General features: G+C 41.4%; 1 protein-coding gene across 1 annotated transcript in view; it reads right to left on the bottom strand.

The window, feature by feature from the left end:
• NTRK2 (neurotrophic receptor tyrosine kinase 2) overlaps positions 1-15,510 on the bottom strand; it is a 345,264-nt gene that overhangs the window by 53,575 nt on the left and 276,179 nt on the right. The window contains 2 exon segments of the mRNA XM_079112192.1: positions 4,000-4,234; positions 10,714-10,886. Coding sequence (XP_078968318.1) covers positions 4,000-4,234; positions 10,714-10,886 — 408 coding nt within the window.

The following is a 15,510-nucleotide window of genomic DNA, read 5'->3' on the forward strand; positions in this document are numbered from 1 at the left end:
CAAGACTTAAAAGCTAGGGTTTCAAATACTTGGGGCAGTCCACTTAACAGCAGATCGCATCCATTTTAAGCACAAGTTAGACCCAAACAGTGAAAACTACCAAAGGGCACACTAAAAACTTTCAATGGATCCATGGTGGCAAAGAAATGACCAAGTAGAATGAGAACCGAGGTCTCCAACAGACATAATGTGACAAAAATCTGGTTCAGATGGTTTCTAAATGTTAGGTTTTGCCAGTGGAAGGAAGAAATAAAAAACAAAATAGAAGGCTGGTACTGCAGAGCCACTAATTAAAACAATTCAGAGAATATAAATGCTAGAGTAATTTCGGACCCGCCATGTCGGGCTGGTTTCAATGCAAATGCAGTGTTCCGATTTCTCCCTGCATTGGTAGGGTATAATTAGCTCAGCTGCAACTGGGTGTAAGCCTTGTGGCCTCCATTTCCTGGTACTGCCAGCTCCCTTGTGATGGAGGAACAGCTGCCACCAGCCCCTCCCTCGTGGACTGCTCAGTGTCTTGGCCACCCCGCAAGACTGCTCACAGGCCACTGAGAGCAGAAATCTCAAGCTTCTAATGGGATCAGTTCTCTATAAAGCTAAGGAACATGTAAGATCTCAATCTAGTTGGCTCCATTCCTGATCCCTCTGTATGGAGAGCCAAGGTCAACCTAAAACTTTCCCTCATTACTGTAGCAGAAAGGATTTTTGGCACTGGGGTGACAGTCCACATCAGCCATAGTTACTTACTTTGGAGTTTGGTATAGGCTGTGGGAGAGGATACGAAGTAAATGATGAAGAGAAACCTTACTTAAGGGGCTGGCCAATGAGATACCTCAAACTTAAGGACAGCACATGACCGTAGCTATGATAACAGAGAAGATGAAGAGACACCATCATGGGGATGGATTTGCCATTAGGCATATGTATAATCCAACAGTGGCATAACTCATGTGAAAGCAAGAGTGCTCCGGGACAGAGCCACCACAGACACACTGAAGTTCTGAAGAACCAAGCAATGCCTTCGGCTTGTCCATCCAACAAACTCAACAGAATGGGATCCACTGATAATGCTTTTTCAATAAGCAAAAAATTCCTATAGATACTTCTACAAAACCAAATGGTGGAACATCATTTCAAAATTTTAGAAAAGTCAAAATAAAATTCATGATTTCTTTGTTTTCCTGGGGTCTATCCAATTATTAGATCTTCCATCCATCCTTCACTTCCTTCCCTCTCCTGACCATCCCCACCTGAAACAGAGGTCAATGGAAGCCTGCTTCATTTCCCTTGTTCTGACTGTGGGGAAGGGAGGATGAAATTAACATCTGAAGCACATTTCTTAATAACTGGAATGTTTAATAAATAAAGGAGCCAGGAATCATTATTTCCTCCTATCAGCCCAGCAGGAAGTACTTCAGGATCTTGTCACGTATATGGAGGATTTTCTTTTTAACAAATGATAATAAAATAAAATATGGTAGATAACAAATACCAATGTTTTTATAATGTGCAAATGGCTAAAATTACCTTCCTATATTCATAATCATGACCACTATTTCACTAGCATTTTTTTTCAGGATTGTTTTCTTTATATTTGAGATAAGATTCACATACCATATTTACCTCTTTAAAGTGCACAATGCAGGGTTTTTTTTTTAGCATATTCACAAAGCTGTGCACTACATAATTCTAGAACATTTTTATCATTCCAAAAAGAAACCCTGCTACCAGTTGCAGTCACTCCTCAATCTCCCTTCCCTCTAGCCCCTGGAATATGAATCAGCTTCCTGTTCCCATGGATTTTCCTATTGTGGATATTTCACATAAATGGAATCACACCATAAGTGTCCTTTTGTGCCTGGCTTCTTTCACCTAGCATAATGTTGTTAAGGTTTATCCATGCTATAGCATGAATCAGTAATTCATTACTTTGTATTGATGAATAATATTCCATTGTATGGATTGCCACATTAGGTGTATCCATTAATCCATTAATGGATCCTTAAGTTGTTTCCACTCTTTAGAAGAGCTTTGGTGTGAACATATAATTTCAATTCTCTGGGGTATGTACCTAGGAGTAGAATAATGCTGAGTTCCAAGGTGACTCCATGTTGAACATTTTGAGGAACTACCAACTGCTTTCCAAAGCAGCTGATCCATTTTACATTCCTACCAGCAACACATGAGAATTTCAGCTTCTCCACATTCTCACCAATACTTATTATTGTCTGTCTTTTAACAAAATCGTCCCTGTGGGTGTAAAGTGATAGATCATTATAGTTTTTCTTTGCATTTCCTTAATGACTATTGAGGTTGGGCACTTTTATGTGTGCTAATTGGCCATTTGGATATCTTTTTGGAGAAACATATATTCAAATTCTTTGCCTATATTTCAATTGTATGGTTTATCTTTTTCTTGGTTTGCTATATTTGTTTTCTGAGCTACCCTTTATTGATTTGGTAAATCAGGCAGAAAACTTTACTGAGCCCTTACTTTGTTCCAGGCACTTTGAAACCATTATTAACTTACTACTAAATGAGCTAGTCATTTCTAGACTCAAGACAGGTATTTACACGCTCTGTTTTGAACTCTGGATAAGACTGTGCCCATTTTTTCCTAAAAATACACCCAAAAGAATAATTTTCAGTGTAATCACTATTCCTTCTTGCCATGCAAAATGTGAGCAATGGGAGATTGGGGATATAGCTCAGTGGGTAGGGTGCTTGTTCAATCCCAGCACCACAAAAAAAGGGGAAAAAAATGAGCAATGCTTATCAAGGTGGCAAAGACAGAAACACCAAAAACAAAAGGATATCAAAGAATATGTAGGAAGGCAATATGTTAATTTTCTTAGACTAATTGTAGGAAAGTTGGTTCTGCTAAAATGCAGAGGCATCGGAGGTCATTAAGGCTGCATTCAAGTAGGAGTATAGAAAACAAACTAAGAAGGTATCTTCTCAAAAATAAACAACCATGGGCACAGCGAGGCATGATCTTTACCAGCCCCAACCTACTATGAAAGATAGTCAAGTTCTATATCTTATTCTCTTAGGCTATATACATCCCGCAAAGTATTCCTTGCCTTCCGATTTCCTTTCTCTCCCCTTGAAAGTCAAGCAACATAAGTGAGAAAACAAATGGGGTGTTGAGGTAGTAGAACACTGACCCCAACCTTTATTCTAACCATCATGACTTTGAGGGTTCCAGACATATTCCCTTTCACTCAGATCCAAGTTCTACCATCTCGGTTAAGTAATATAACATACCCAGGAGGCCAGTTTCAATAACTAGCAGATTCGAATTACTGTCTATAATTCCACTCTCCAGTGATAGTTCATGTAAACCAGTGTTTCTTAGTTCAAACCTAGAACCAAGACATTTTCACAGACTCAAACGTAAAGCCCCCAAATCCTTTAACCTCAAATCCAGAAATTCCCCCAAGTTCTCAGGTTCCTCTGGAAATTCTCCAGTTGAAAACTCTTCTCTTGGAGATGTCACGCACAGCTCTGGCAAGCCATGAAAAGAATAGGAGGGATGTCAAGGGCTAAATCATGTTGCTCCAGAATTCACATGTTGAAGACCTTACCACCAACACTCCAAAATGTCACTGTATTTGGAAATAAGACTTTAAAGAGGTGATTAGGTGAAAATGAAACCATTAGGGAGAGCCTTAATCAGATGTGACAGATGCCCTTAAAAGAACAGGATATTTGGATAAAAGGTGAGACATTGGAGGCCTGTGAACATTAAAAAAAAAAAAAAAAAAAAAAAAAATACACGGTGAGGACACAGCAAGAAGGTAACCAGATAGAAGCCAGGAAAGAGGCCTCAGCAGAAATCAGACCTGCTGACATCTTGATCTTTGGCTTCCAGAACAGTGAAACAAACAAGTTGTCAAAGTCCCCTAGTCTGTGACATTTTCTTATGACAGTCCAAGGAACTAATACAACAAGGGATCCTCTGCAAAAGAAGGCCACTGCGTCTGCATGGCCACTCACCCTGTAGTAGTCAGTGCTGTACACATCCCGGGACATCCCAAAATCCCCGATTTTCACCAGCAGGTTCTCCCCAACCAGGCAGTTCCTGGTGGCCAAGTCTCGGTGCACGAAGTGCTGGGACGCCAGGTAGACCATGCCTGCAGCGATTTGTTGGGCAATGTGCAGCATCTGTGACTGCGTCAGCTCCGTGGGCGGGTTTCCTTCTGCCATCAGCACCGCATCAGGTCCATGTGCCCTGGGGAAGGACAAGGAAGGCGTGGGTGGAGCCTCAGCTCTGTGCCCCGCCTCAGCTACTCCTGCTTAAAGAGGCTGCACGAAATAGCACAAAGACTAATACGCTTCCCTTCCCACCCAGGATGCTTCATTTCCCCAAGAACGTGGAATTCCAGGGTCACGTGGGTTCCCTCCCACAGTACAATACACATACAGATTTACATTTTAGGGGCACCAGAAAAGGCATTAGGCAGAGCTTCCGACTCAAAGAAGTAGAAGGTAACACAAAACACCGGGGAGAGATTGGTTCTCCTAGACATGGGTCACAACACCCGAGTGGGATTCCCATCCCTCTCCATTGAGCCATGCTAATGGCTCTCTCCCGTCCCTCTCCATTGAGCAGCATTCCCCCAAGCTGATCCCTCTAGAATTTCCCCACCAGCACTAGAGCTGCACAGCTGGTGGTCTCCTTCAGACCACCTGCTGTATACTCACTCTCAAGCTGCCCTCAACTTCCTCGTGCACAGTTGATTAGAGTCCCAGGTTATTTGACATGGACATTCATTCCCAGTGAAATTACCATTTCCTTTTGCCCACACTCCTCCTGACTTCTGGTCAAACACATGTACTGATCAACACATAAGATAACACTTTTGAATCGCAACACTTTTTTTTTTTTCTCTCACTAGGGAAAGTTTGATTCTTTATACTATGGAGGTGGGGTGGAGTTATGGTATTTTTAACATTTTTTTCTTTTATCTTATGTACCTTCCCCAGGTATATAATGACTTAGGGCATCTTAACATTGGCATGTGCCTCATGAAGAAGGGAGTAAGTCTTAAGATGCTGCTATTAGCAATGGCAGTCTGGGACCTGGATCCAGCACTAAGCCACCAAGATAGACATCACTGCCCCTGATGGCCTGAGGGGGCGCTGCAGGGAAAGAAATAAAGGCATAGTTTGCTGCTGGGCCTGGCTATGGCATGGTCCAAGGGCTTCTTCCCTGCAGAGGAAAATAAAGGAGGGGAAGTTCTCCTTCAAGACATATTTAAATATTTAAAATAGATACAGAATTTTAAGTAAATTTAAAAGTGGACGATTTCATCTGCAGGCTTCCAGAACTATATTAGCATTTTTAAGTGAGAAAGGCAGAATCATCCACGAAAAAAAGAGTCTCACATTTTGCCCTGTTTCTTAACCATGAATTGTTCTAACAACAGGCATATCCCTGGCCTTCCATAATGGCTATGCAATGGCTCCCCCTTTCAAAGTGTGCTGTCACCAGATCTTTCATTTTTGCATTCTCAGGAAACAAGCACTAGACAAGGGGCTGGGGAGTCTTCCAGTCCTGCTGGTATCTAGCACCATGATCTTAAGAAGTCTTTTAACTTCTCTAATCTGCAATTTCCTTGTTAATCAAAAATACAAAGGGATATTATTCTGGGTTATCTCTTTTGTCCCTTCTATCTCTAAATACTTGGATTTAACCATTCCCAAGGGAGGAGTTTCCTGAATTTGAACAGAGCAAGACGAATACATTTCATCTCTTCTCAAACCAGAACCCCCAACTGCCTCTTGTCACACAGAGGAACACTGAGGGAATGCTTTCCTTAGCTCTAAATCCTGCTCTGGAGATAAGAGGTTTTGTAGTACAGAGGCCAAACTGAATATCAAAACTGAATCTGAATCCAGTCCTAACACATTAGCTCGTGACTTAAGGTGTGTTACATAATGTTTCCTCATTCCATAAAATGTTGACACTAACCTCACCTTTCTAAGGCTATTGATGTGAGGAAGTATGAAGACTGCTTGTCTAATGCTTAATGACCTTTCCTAGCAAAGCCAGAGGGAAAGAAGACTTTGAAAAAAAAAAAAAAATCTCTCTAACAAACAATATTGAGAGATGATATGCAAGAACATGTTTTTTCTCTTCAGGATACCAAAGGGCTGGCCCTTTCCACCTCATTGATGGTTAATCAAGTCTAATCCTTTAGGGAGCAGGGGAAAGTGAGACTGCTTTACATCTCTTCCTTAATTCTACTGAGAACTCATCACCAGGAGAAAAAAAAAGTGGGGATGCACATAAACTACAGTTGGATCCAAAATAAGCCTTCCAAGAATCTGGACCAGCATGCAAGCTTTGTAGATTTAATTCAAAGATCAAAATAATCTGTGGATTGGCCACATTCTTATTTCAGTCCTTGAAGAGTGAACTGCTCTTAGTATCTGTCAGAAGCAAAGACCCCAGGACAAAGGAAGGGTCTTCACGAAGCCAGTACAGAAGCCACTTGTGTGCAAGATCTGGTCCTCCAGCCTTCCGTGCTGAAGGCCCCATAAAGCTACTGACCCTCTAAAGCCTGATGCACTTCACACTAGCACATGCATGTGAGTTGGGGAGGCTCCTGCATTGTTAAAGTCATTTTTCCTGCTTCTGTCTGGGTATGTGAGCAAAGTTATTGGCAGAAGCCTCTGGATGCTTTCTTTAAACAAAAAGTCCTGCTGTCAAAAAGGGCAGGCTAATTTTCTGAACAATTCTTAAGAGAAGCATAAATAAAGTAAGCACAACAAATTCTGCTGTCGTTCCCCAGGTTTTCCTACATGTCTTGGAAACAGAAATGTATTTCACCTCTTCCCGGAGAACGGTCCTTACGAGGTGAAATTGCACTGCCAGGGGCCAAGTAGCAATTCTTGGGGCCTGACCAGGAGGCTGCTCAGCCTTCCTCATCTTGTTGTTCCCAGCATGGGTTAGAGCTAGAAATTCACCACCCTGCACTGGTTCTAGAATTCCATATCATATTACTTTACTTCTGAGTTTTTTTAAATTTAAAGTATTTTTTAAAATTTTTTAAATTTAAAAAAATTTTAAAAAATTTAAATTTAATTGACATAATAATCAAACATTTATGAGTTACAGGATATTTCAGTGAATGTATACAATGTGTAATGAATTATTAGATCAGAAAAATTGGCATATACATTTCTTAAACATCATTTCTTTGTGCTGGGGAAGATTCAAAATCTTCTCTCCTAGCTGTTTTGAAATATACAATTAATTGTTTCCAACCATTTTTACCCTATTGACTATGAAACATTAGCAGTCATTTCTCCTATGCAATTGCATCCCTGTACCTGTTAATCACTTCCTTCTGAAATGTTTTTAACAGCCACTTCAGCAGGAAGAGTTGCATAGTGGTTAAGACAATGGGCTTTGCAGTCAGGGGTCATGAGTTTGAGTTCCAGTTCTGTCACCTGCTAATTATGTGACTTAGTTTGTTCAACTGTCACACAGGAATGATAATACCAATAGTTTATTAGGTTTATGCAAGTTGGAAAGCCTTAACAGATATTAGCTGCTACTATTTGGAAAATATTTATCTATCTTTCCTTCTCAGTACAGGTGAACTTTAGAGAGATTCTAAGTGGAAATATTGTAAAATTCTTGAAATCAGGGACTGTGGTTCCCTTCTCTTTTTCCACCCAACCTAAGATAGAACTGGCTTAATATATGCTTTTGGATTAATAAAAGGGGTGGAGATAGAAGAGAAGACATCTGTCTTTATCAGGCAATGCCAGGGACCAAATATATGCCAGGTTTCCTCCCAGAAAAAGGATAGCCTATACTACCAATGCATTATTGCACCTGAGAACTTAATTCTTGGCATGGCAGACCACTTGTTTCCAGAACTTAGCAGATTCTGAAATGAAACAGGATAGGTTTCCAATTCCTCCACACCCCACACAGGATGCCAAGGGAAAACCAAGTGCCTTCCTCTTTGAAAGGCAGGAAGGAGACAAAGGCATGGTTGAAAGAGCTACACAGTGGAAGAATCAAACTCACTCTCTCTCTCTCTCTCTCTCTCTCTCTCACACACACACACACACACACACACATACACATACACACACACTCTGAGAAAATAGAGGCATTTAAATGCATCCAGGTGAGCACATTTGGATCTGTTACACTACAGTTTTGGAAAAGCACCATTCTAAGTTAAGGAAGTAGCCTGAGGCATGGTGAAAAGCCTTTCTCCTAGGGACACACAGCTAGACCCCAATCAAATTCAGCTTCGTGTGCTCTTTTCATTCGATCTGATAAAACAAAATGCAAAAGCAACCATCATCCCATGCTTATCACCTGCAATAAAAACCTCATTGACACAGGATAATGCATTAGGATCGTTTAGAAATATCTAGAATTGGCTATGTGCTCCTAATCTTATCTAGTATTCCTGCACCCATACAATCAGAGGAAAAGCAGAGAATGGGGATCCATCCCAGCCAAGGAGAACTAAATTGTATGTATAGCCATGAGGCTAGAGATGATAAAAATGATCCAGACGGCACCAACCATGTGATGACATTTCTAAAAACAGCAGTACACACTCCCCCTTCTACTGTTCTCACAGTGATTGACTGATTACTTAAACTGCACCATGTCTGAATCTTCCAGCGGATGTGTGAAGCTAACTGGGGCTGATTTCTTTGCGAAGCCCTCTGCAATATCTGGGGAAATGGGAGGAGGGCACAGAGATATAGGCACTGCCATCACACAAAAGGTGTCACTCTCTAGGACCCCTGCACCAAAATAAAGAGGAAAATGTGGCAGAGATGAAGGGTTGTGGGGGCAACTGTTGTGGATTACCTTCCTTCACAACAGTTCCCATACTTGTCCTTGAGATGCATCTTGTACCCATTTCACTAGTAAGGAAACAGGCCAACAAAGGCAGGTGCTCAGACTGCCTCTAACATCTTTCCTGTTTCTCCTAAGTTATGCTATCTACCAAGATATCACAGTCAGCACACTGGCTACTCTTTCAAAATGAAAGCCAGCCAAATAGCATGTAAGAGCCAGCAGAGAGCGAACTCAGAACCCCCAAGAACAGAGGTCACTGAGCAAAGTAGACCAAAGACCCACTTATGGGGCAAAAACAGCTGATGCAGAAGAGGAAGGAGAACACAGGTCTCCTGTCACTATCAGGACCCCAGACTCTTCAGGTTCATTATCTTACATGTGTCACCTCTATTTGGGCCCCTGATTAATTCAAAGAAAGACATAACTTGGTTTCCTTCACCAATGGGTATCAAACATCTTGCATTTATTCTCTTCCAAGACAGATAACAAATGAGAATGCTCTCAATGGTCCCCACCAGAGTAGCCACCAACTTCCTGCATCTTATCAAACTCAGCTCCTCTTATGTGTTCTCCTACTGAGGCCCCTGGATTACCAGTAGAAATTACTACTAGCAGAATCACACAACTGTCAGCATATAGAACACTTTCTTTTTGCTCCTGGTCTAAAAAAATTCTATACTTATTCTAGTGCCATCCTCATGGCTCCCTGACCAGTTCAATATTCTCATCAGAACAGCCATGAGGTCGCTCAGTTAATAAATGCCAAAGCTCGGGTTCAACCTCAGCACTTTTTGGAGGCCCCAAACCCTGCTCATGTTTTCTTGCCACTGTTTCCTCAGAGATCACTCTTAGAATCCCTCAAACTTTGTGAGATAGTCTTGCTTTTCGTAACAACTTTACCCTTTCTTGCATCAGGTTATACTCACTCTGACCTGTTTCTCTTGCTCTATCTTGCACCTCCTCCTCCCGTTGCTTGAGAAAAGGAACTTCTTGAGAAGCCAACACTGAAACTGAGGCCAATGCCTGAAATCCAAATGACACTAATTCTGTTTAATAACCCAGTGACTCCCTTTTGCATTCGCTTTTCTCTTCCTTGCCTTGTTTTTTTTTTTTTTTTTTTTTTTTTTTTTTTTTTTTTTGGAGACCCTGCTTACCACAAAGTCCCTCAAGTTGAACCTGTCCATGTTTTCATGACCTTGGAGTCTTTGCAATAACCATGATCCCAAAGCTTCAGTGGTTTCACCAAATGTCATTCCATATCTTTCCTTTTAAAGATTTTGCTCTTTCGGTTCTGTTTCTTCCACTATAGATCCTCTGAACTATCTACCTGGTTGTTTTTCATGTCTTCAGAATAAAGTCCAAAGGACACCCTCTGGCTATTTTTCTACTTTATCTCCCCAGGTTCATTCCACAGTCTGGTAACCCTGTACTCATTGTTTTCACCTGATCACACCTTTCATGGTGACACCTTGGTACCTTAGTTCTTATTGTTCCTTGGCCTTAAATAATACTCTTCTTTTATGCACCTGGCAATTCCTATATGCCCACTAAGAACCATCTCCAAGACACATGTCACGTATCACTTACTATAACATATGCTTAATATCTGCAGGATAAATCACGTTGAATCATGAGCAACATTATGTAGAGTTAGTTGATTAAGGAAAAATAATAATAATAATATTCTTGCCTTTTTTTCCTGTTCCTTTCTCTGGCATGTGTTGGTGTAGTTATCAGAAAAGACTATTCCAAAGAAAGTTTCCTTCACCCATCCCAGGAACTCCCTATCTTTCACTTCAAATTGTCTGAGCTGGGAAGTCCTATTGCCTTTTCAAATCCACCTTCCCCTCTACCCTTTACTGTACCTAAGAAACTTGTTGAGGTCCCCGTGCTTCATGTACTCAAAGACCATGATGAGTGGGTCACCCTCCACACAGACACCATAGAACTTAACAATATGCTCGTGCTGGAGGTTGGTCAGCAGCTCAGCCTCACGGTGGAAGTCCTTGCGTGCATTGTCGCTGGCATCCTTCAGAGTCTAAGGAAGAGAGGCAGAGACAGGAGAAAACCGACTATTAAACCAAGGACATCAAAGGAGGGTTGCTGCAAGAAGAACTTATATCAGTGGGTCCTAAGAATTCTAGAAGAACATTTGTCTCCTTTATTACACAAAAGATTGGAAAACAGCCTAATTCCTGAAGAATAATGTTTATATTAATAGTTGAAGAAGAATCCTTTATGAGTATGTAGAGCTTTACAGTTTACAAAGCACTTTCACAGAAGTTCCTTGATGAAGAGTTACAGACGGGAGTCATTTCACAGTCTTCATGCTTTTTAACCCTGCCCTGGGCCCAGTGGTTCCTGGGCTTCTCTCCCCATCTGGTGCCTGTTGGACTTTCTTTGATACTGTATGCAGTTCACCTCTGCTAAGATAATCTTTAATATACTTTATATCATGAAAATATTCAGTAGGAAAAAAGATACAATGAGCCTTCATGGACCTATCTTTCAACTTCAACAAGGATCACTGTTCAGTTTTTATGTGATACTCTAAAGCCCTCTCCAGTCTGTGCCCACACACATCACCAGTTCAAGAACTGTCTCCGTCCATTGATGTGCAAGACTGGTTACACTGCCAAAATGAAGAAACTCAGAAGCATGCCAACCTGGCTGAGGTGTCTTTGGATCTCTGCTCAAACACCACAGTGTCCTAGCAAAGCTGGTGTTTGTTGATGTCATACAAATGTGCTGAGTCTTGTCATGAGCCATCACCAAGTCAGAGCTATAGTGGCATCAAGAAGACACTGACCCTGATCCTGACCTTTTGTACTTATGGACAAATAGAAAGATAAGATGCTTCTATAAATAACTATAAACCATGTTCAAAACCAATGTCCTGAATGAGCCATCTCCCCTGCATCTCTGTGTACAATGATCCCTTGACTGTTCTCTGAAACCCATAGTTCAACTTTATGTAGCCACCCAAATCACAATTGTGTCTCCTTACCCTCAGACATGCTTATTCCTCTGTGTGGAATGCCATCGTGGGTGTGGTCACTGGTGTTGGAGGTTGAAAAATCACCCACCCCAACATTGTCTACATCCTAATCCCCAGAAGATGTGAAGGTGCTACCTTCCATGGTAAAAGGAGCTCTGCAGATCTAATTAAGGATCTTGATTTGAGGCAATTGGGCTGGATCAGCTGGGTAAGTCCAGTGCCAAACAAGGGTCCTTATAAGAGTAGAGACAGAGAAGGCATAAAGGACAGAAATAGAAGTTAGAGGAAGAGAGGATATTATGCATCTGGCTTTGAAGATGGAGGAAGGGTTTATAAGCCAAGGAATATGCATGGCATCAAATCTTCAGTGTCTGGCTTAGTGTGTTATGTGGATTTACACATATGAAGAACATTGGGCATCATACAGAGGAGTAGTTGGAAAAGAAAGGATTGTTCAAATAGTCTTTTCCAATAACTGTGGGCATTTTTCTTTCATACTCTATCAGTTGGACCTGGAGTAGTTGGTTAGTTGGGTTAGTTGAGATGTGAAATCTGAAACAATATCAATAAACTTTTCATCCTCTGTTGCATTTTTAAAAAATCTACGATACACAAGGAAACGAATTCTACTCTAGAACTCTAAGGAGGAACATCACTATTGGCATTTTGCTTTTAGCTTAATAAAATTAACTTTGAACATCTGACCACTAATCTATCTCTGTGTGAGAGATCCATCTCTGTGCCTTCTCCATCTCTACTCTGCCAGCTCTGGGAACAGTGCAAGGCACATAGAGGGTTTTATTCAATAGATGTTGGTGAATGAATGATACGGCTATGAAAACCAAATTCTGAGAGCAATAGAATTTAGGGTGGTTGCTTCCAACTGAGGTATGAAGAGGAGGGAAGTGTGAGGATGACCCTTGGTTGAGGTGGCATGTGACTGTAAGAATCCTTCTGCAGGGGGATTGATAATGCCTAGTCATTATCAATGTTAGATGGCAAATGTTAACATCCATATTGACTTAAATTAGGTATTGGACAGAATAAAAGCACTGCCATTCATCAGGTTGTCATGGACTGTAAAACTCAACAACATTGCCAGGAATACTGCCAGGTCCTGGTGGTCATCTTCCAGGTGGCTGCCTTAACTTGGCTCTTCCTCTGGGCGTATTCCTGATATGAATCACCTATGCCATAGGCTAAATTTCCTAGGGAGAGATATGAAATGAAAATAAGGATGTGAGACATTTATTAAAGCATGCTCTTTGGACCAATACCTGTCCAAAAGATTGGACAGAAGCTGAACTGTGATGAAATCTCAACAGAAGCCTCATCTGTTCCACAGGACAGACCTACAGAGCTGTCCTGAGTTGGGCCAAGGGGGCTGAGTCTCTATAGCTCTTTATTAACTAATCATTGTATGGGGTCCATCTCCTGAGAAGGATGTCACCTTGAATGGACTTGCTAAGTACCCTGGTGGGTCAGGCTGCTAAGGACTATTTGTCTGTTAGAGTTTTCCCAGCAACAAAACTGGGAAGTAAGTCCTTCATTTCCAGGGTGAGGGTGCTGGACAACGCATCACCCATCACAGGGTGAATTTTCAATATGCAAACTGTCATGCCTAGGGCCTCGTTCCACATAGGATATCAATGAGTTTTCAGGGCCTGCCTTGTGTCATCATCAAGAAAACATTAGGATGGTAGAAACAGTGCAAGATCACAAAGCACTGTCGACTGTGAGCTGCACAGAATCTAGAATTTTCCTTAACTGCTTTATTTAGCAAGACTTAAAATTTTTTGTCCAGTGGTGACTTGATCCAAGGAGACAAAATCATAGCTATTGGTTACATTCAGCCAGAAGCAGTGATTTTACAGTCAAATTCTGGAACTACCATTTGTGATCGTTTGGTTTCTGTCTCCACAAGCATCACTGGCTCTGCTTGGGAAAGTGAGCAGATTTGGACCCTCAAGTGCTCAAAGAAGCCATAAAGCTTTGATGGGGCCATTGCCATGGAAACAGGACATTTCTTCATTTAATAACAAAATGAACAGTTGCCAATGACATGAGAGAGTAGATGATACCTGCGATGAGATCATGCCAGAGTCCTGAAGCAGCTGTCTTGTCAGACCTTGGAGAATCACTGAGGCACAGCTGCTGATTAACTAATTTTTTCTATACTAAGTATTTTCTTAAACTGTGGACCCACTGCTCATGTCTAAAGGCTAACAGTAAGAACTTGGTCCTGGGTCTCTGCCCCCTTGAATCTGCAAAAATGGAGTTCATAACATCCCCTATGTCCCCAGAGTGAGTTAGTGTGGTTGGATTCAGACTAAATTCTGTATCCCTGTGAGTCAGGAGGAATGATGTGCCTATCTTGGTGGTTTTGTTTAGGTTGGTTTTATCCAAGGGCATGCTTTTGGAAATGTTTTCATTTGCTTGTTTTCTTGTTTTGTTTTCTACCCACTGTTTTGTTTTGCTAAACTTCTCAGTAGCAAAATAGCAGATGAGGCAAGGAGATGGACTTGGAAGAGATGGAGATGGAAGTGACATCTGCCAAGTCCTATCCTTGAGCTCAAGGAGCAAAACACAGACATTATAGTATTTCTTGCACTTGACTTGCATTATGTTTTTTGATACATATCTGTCTCTATTTCTGCCTTTGACAGTGGAAGTGTGTTCCATTCACTTTTTTTTTTTTTTTTTTAATCACTGGCTGCCTAACCCAGTGTCAAACAATCGAAAGAACCCCTGACACAACAAGGTCTGTTTAAAGTAGAGAAGAGTATGGGAAAGGAAGGAAAGTGAATGGTCTCTGAGAAGTGGAAAATGCACACTTGTACGGGGTGGAAATGAAGGAAGGACCAGAAAAAGAAAGAAGGTGGAAGAAACATTGAAGAGGGCTACCCAACACACTCTCCTAAAAAGTTACCCCTCTTCTTCCAGTCAAGTGCAAACTTTCACGAGGGAATACTCAAACAAGGAGTTCTGGCTTAGAATTGAAAAATCCAGGCTTAAATCCTGGCTCTGCCCTGTACCTCTGAACTGTTTTCTCCCCTACAAAGTGAAGGAAACAACATCACCCAATTCTCAGGGACCTTGAAGGGGACGGGTGGTATTTATTGTAAGTTGGGATGCCTTCCAGAATTCTTGGTAAAGAAGGATTTGAATTTGAAACCAGACTGCATTCAATTTGCTTACATAAGGTCCACAAAGGTCAAAAGAATACACAATAAGCCAAGGCATGAGAGGGTGGTGCTACTGGGTCTGTCACCTCTTCTGATGGCAGTTTAAATGAGCTAGAAAAAGTGCTAATACTTTTATGTCATTATCACAAGTCAAGAACAAATTCTGGGTAGAATCTTTCTGCTCAAATGCTATGGGTATGGGGGTGGGGGAGAGGAAGGGAGAGGGATGGAGGGTGGGAGGGAAGGCAAGGTTTTCTTTGTGGGAACATCACCCTGAAAAAGTTAACAAGCATCTAATATTTTCATGTTCCCAAAGCAAATATGATGAAAAGGAGCCTACTGTTACTTAGTGCAATGTCAAAAGTTGTGCTTCAGTAAAATTTTTGGATTTAGGAGAGATTTTAGTATTCATGGGGCAAACACATCTCACAAACCTGGCCTCATCCTATATGCCCATCCATTTTTGCATGTTGGGTCCT

This window comes from Sciurus vulgaris (genome assembly GCF_902686455.1).
Source record: "Sciurus vulgaris genome assembly, chromosome: 15".
NCBI lineage: Eukaryota > Metazoa > Chordata > Mammalia > Rodentia > Sciuridae > Sciurus > Sciurus vulgaris.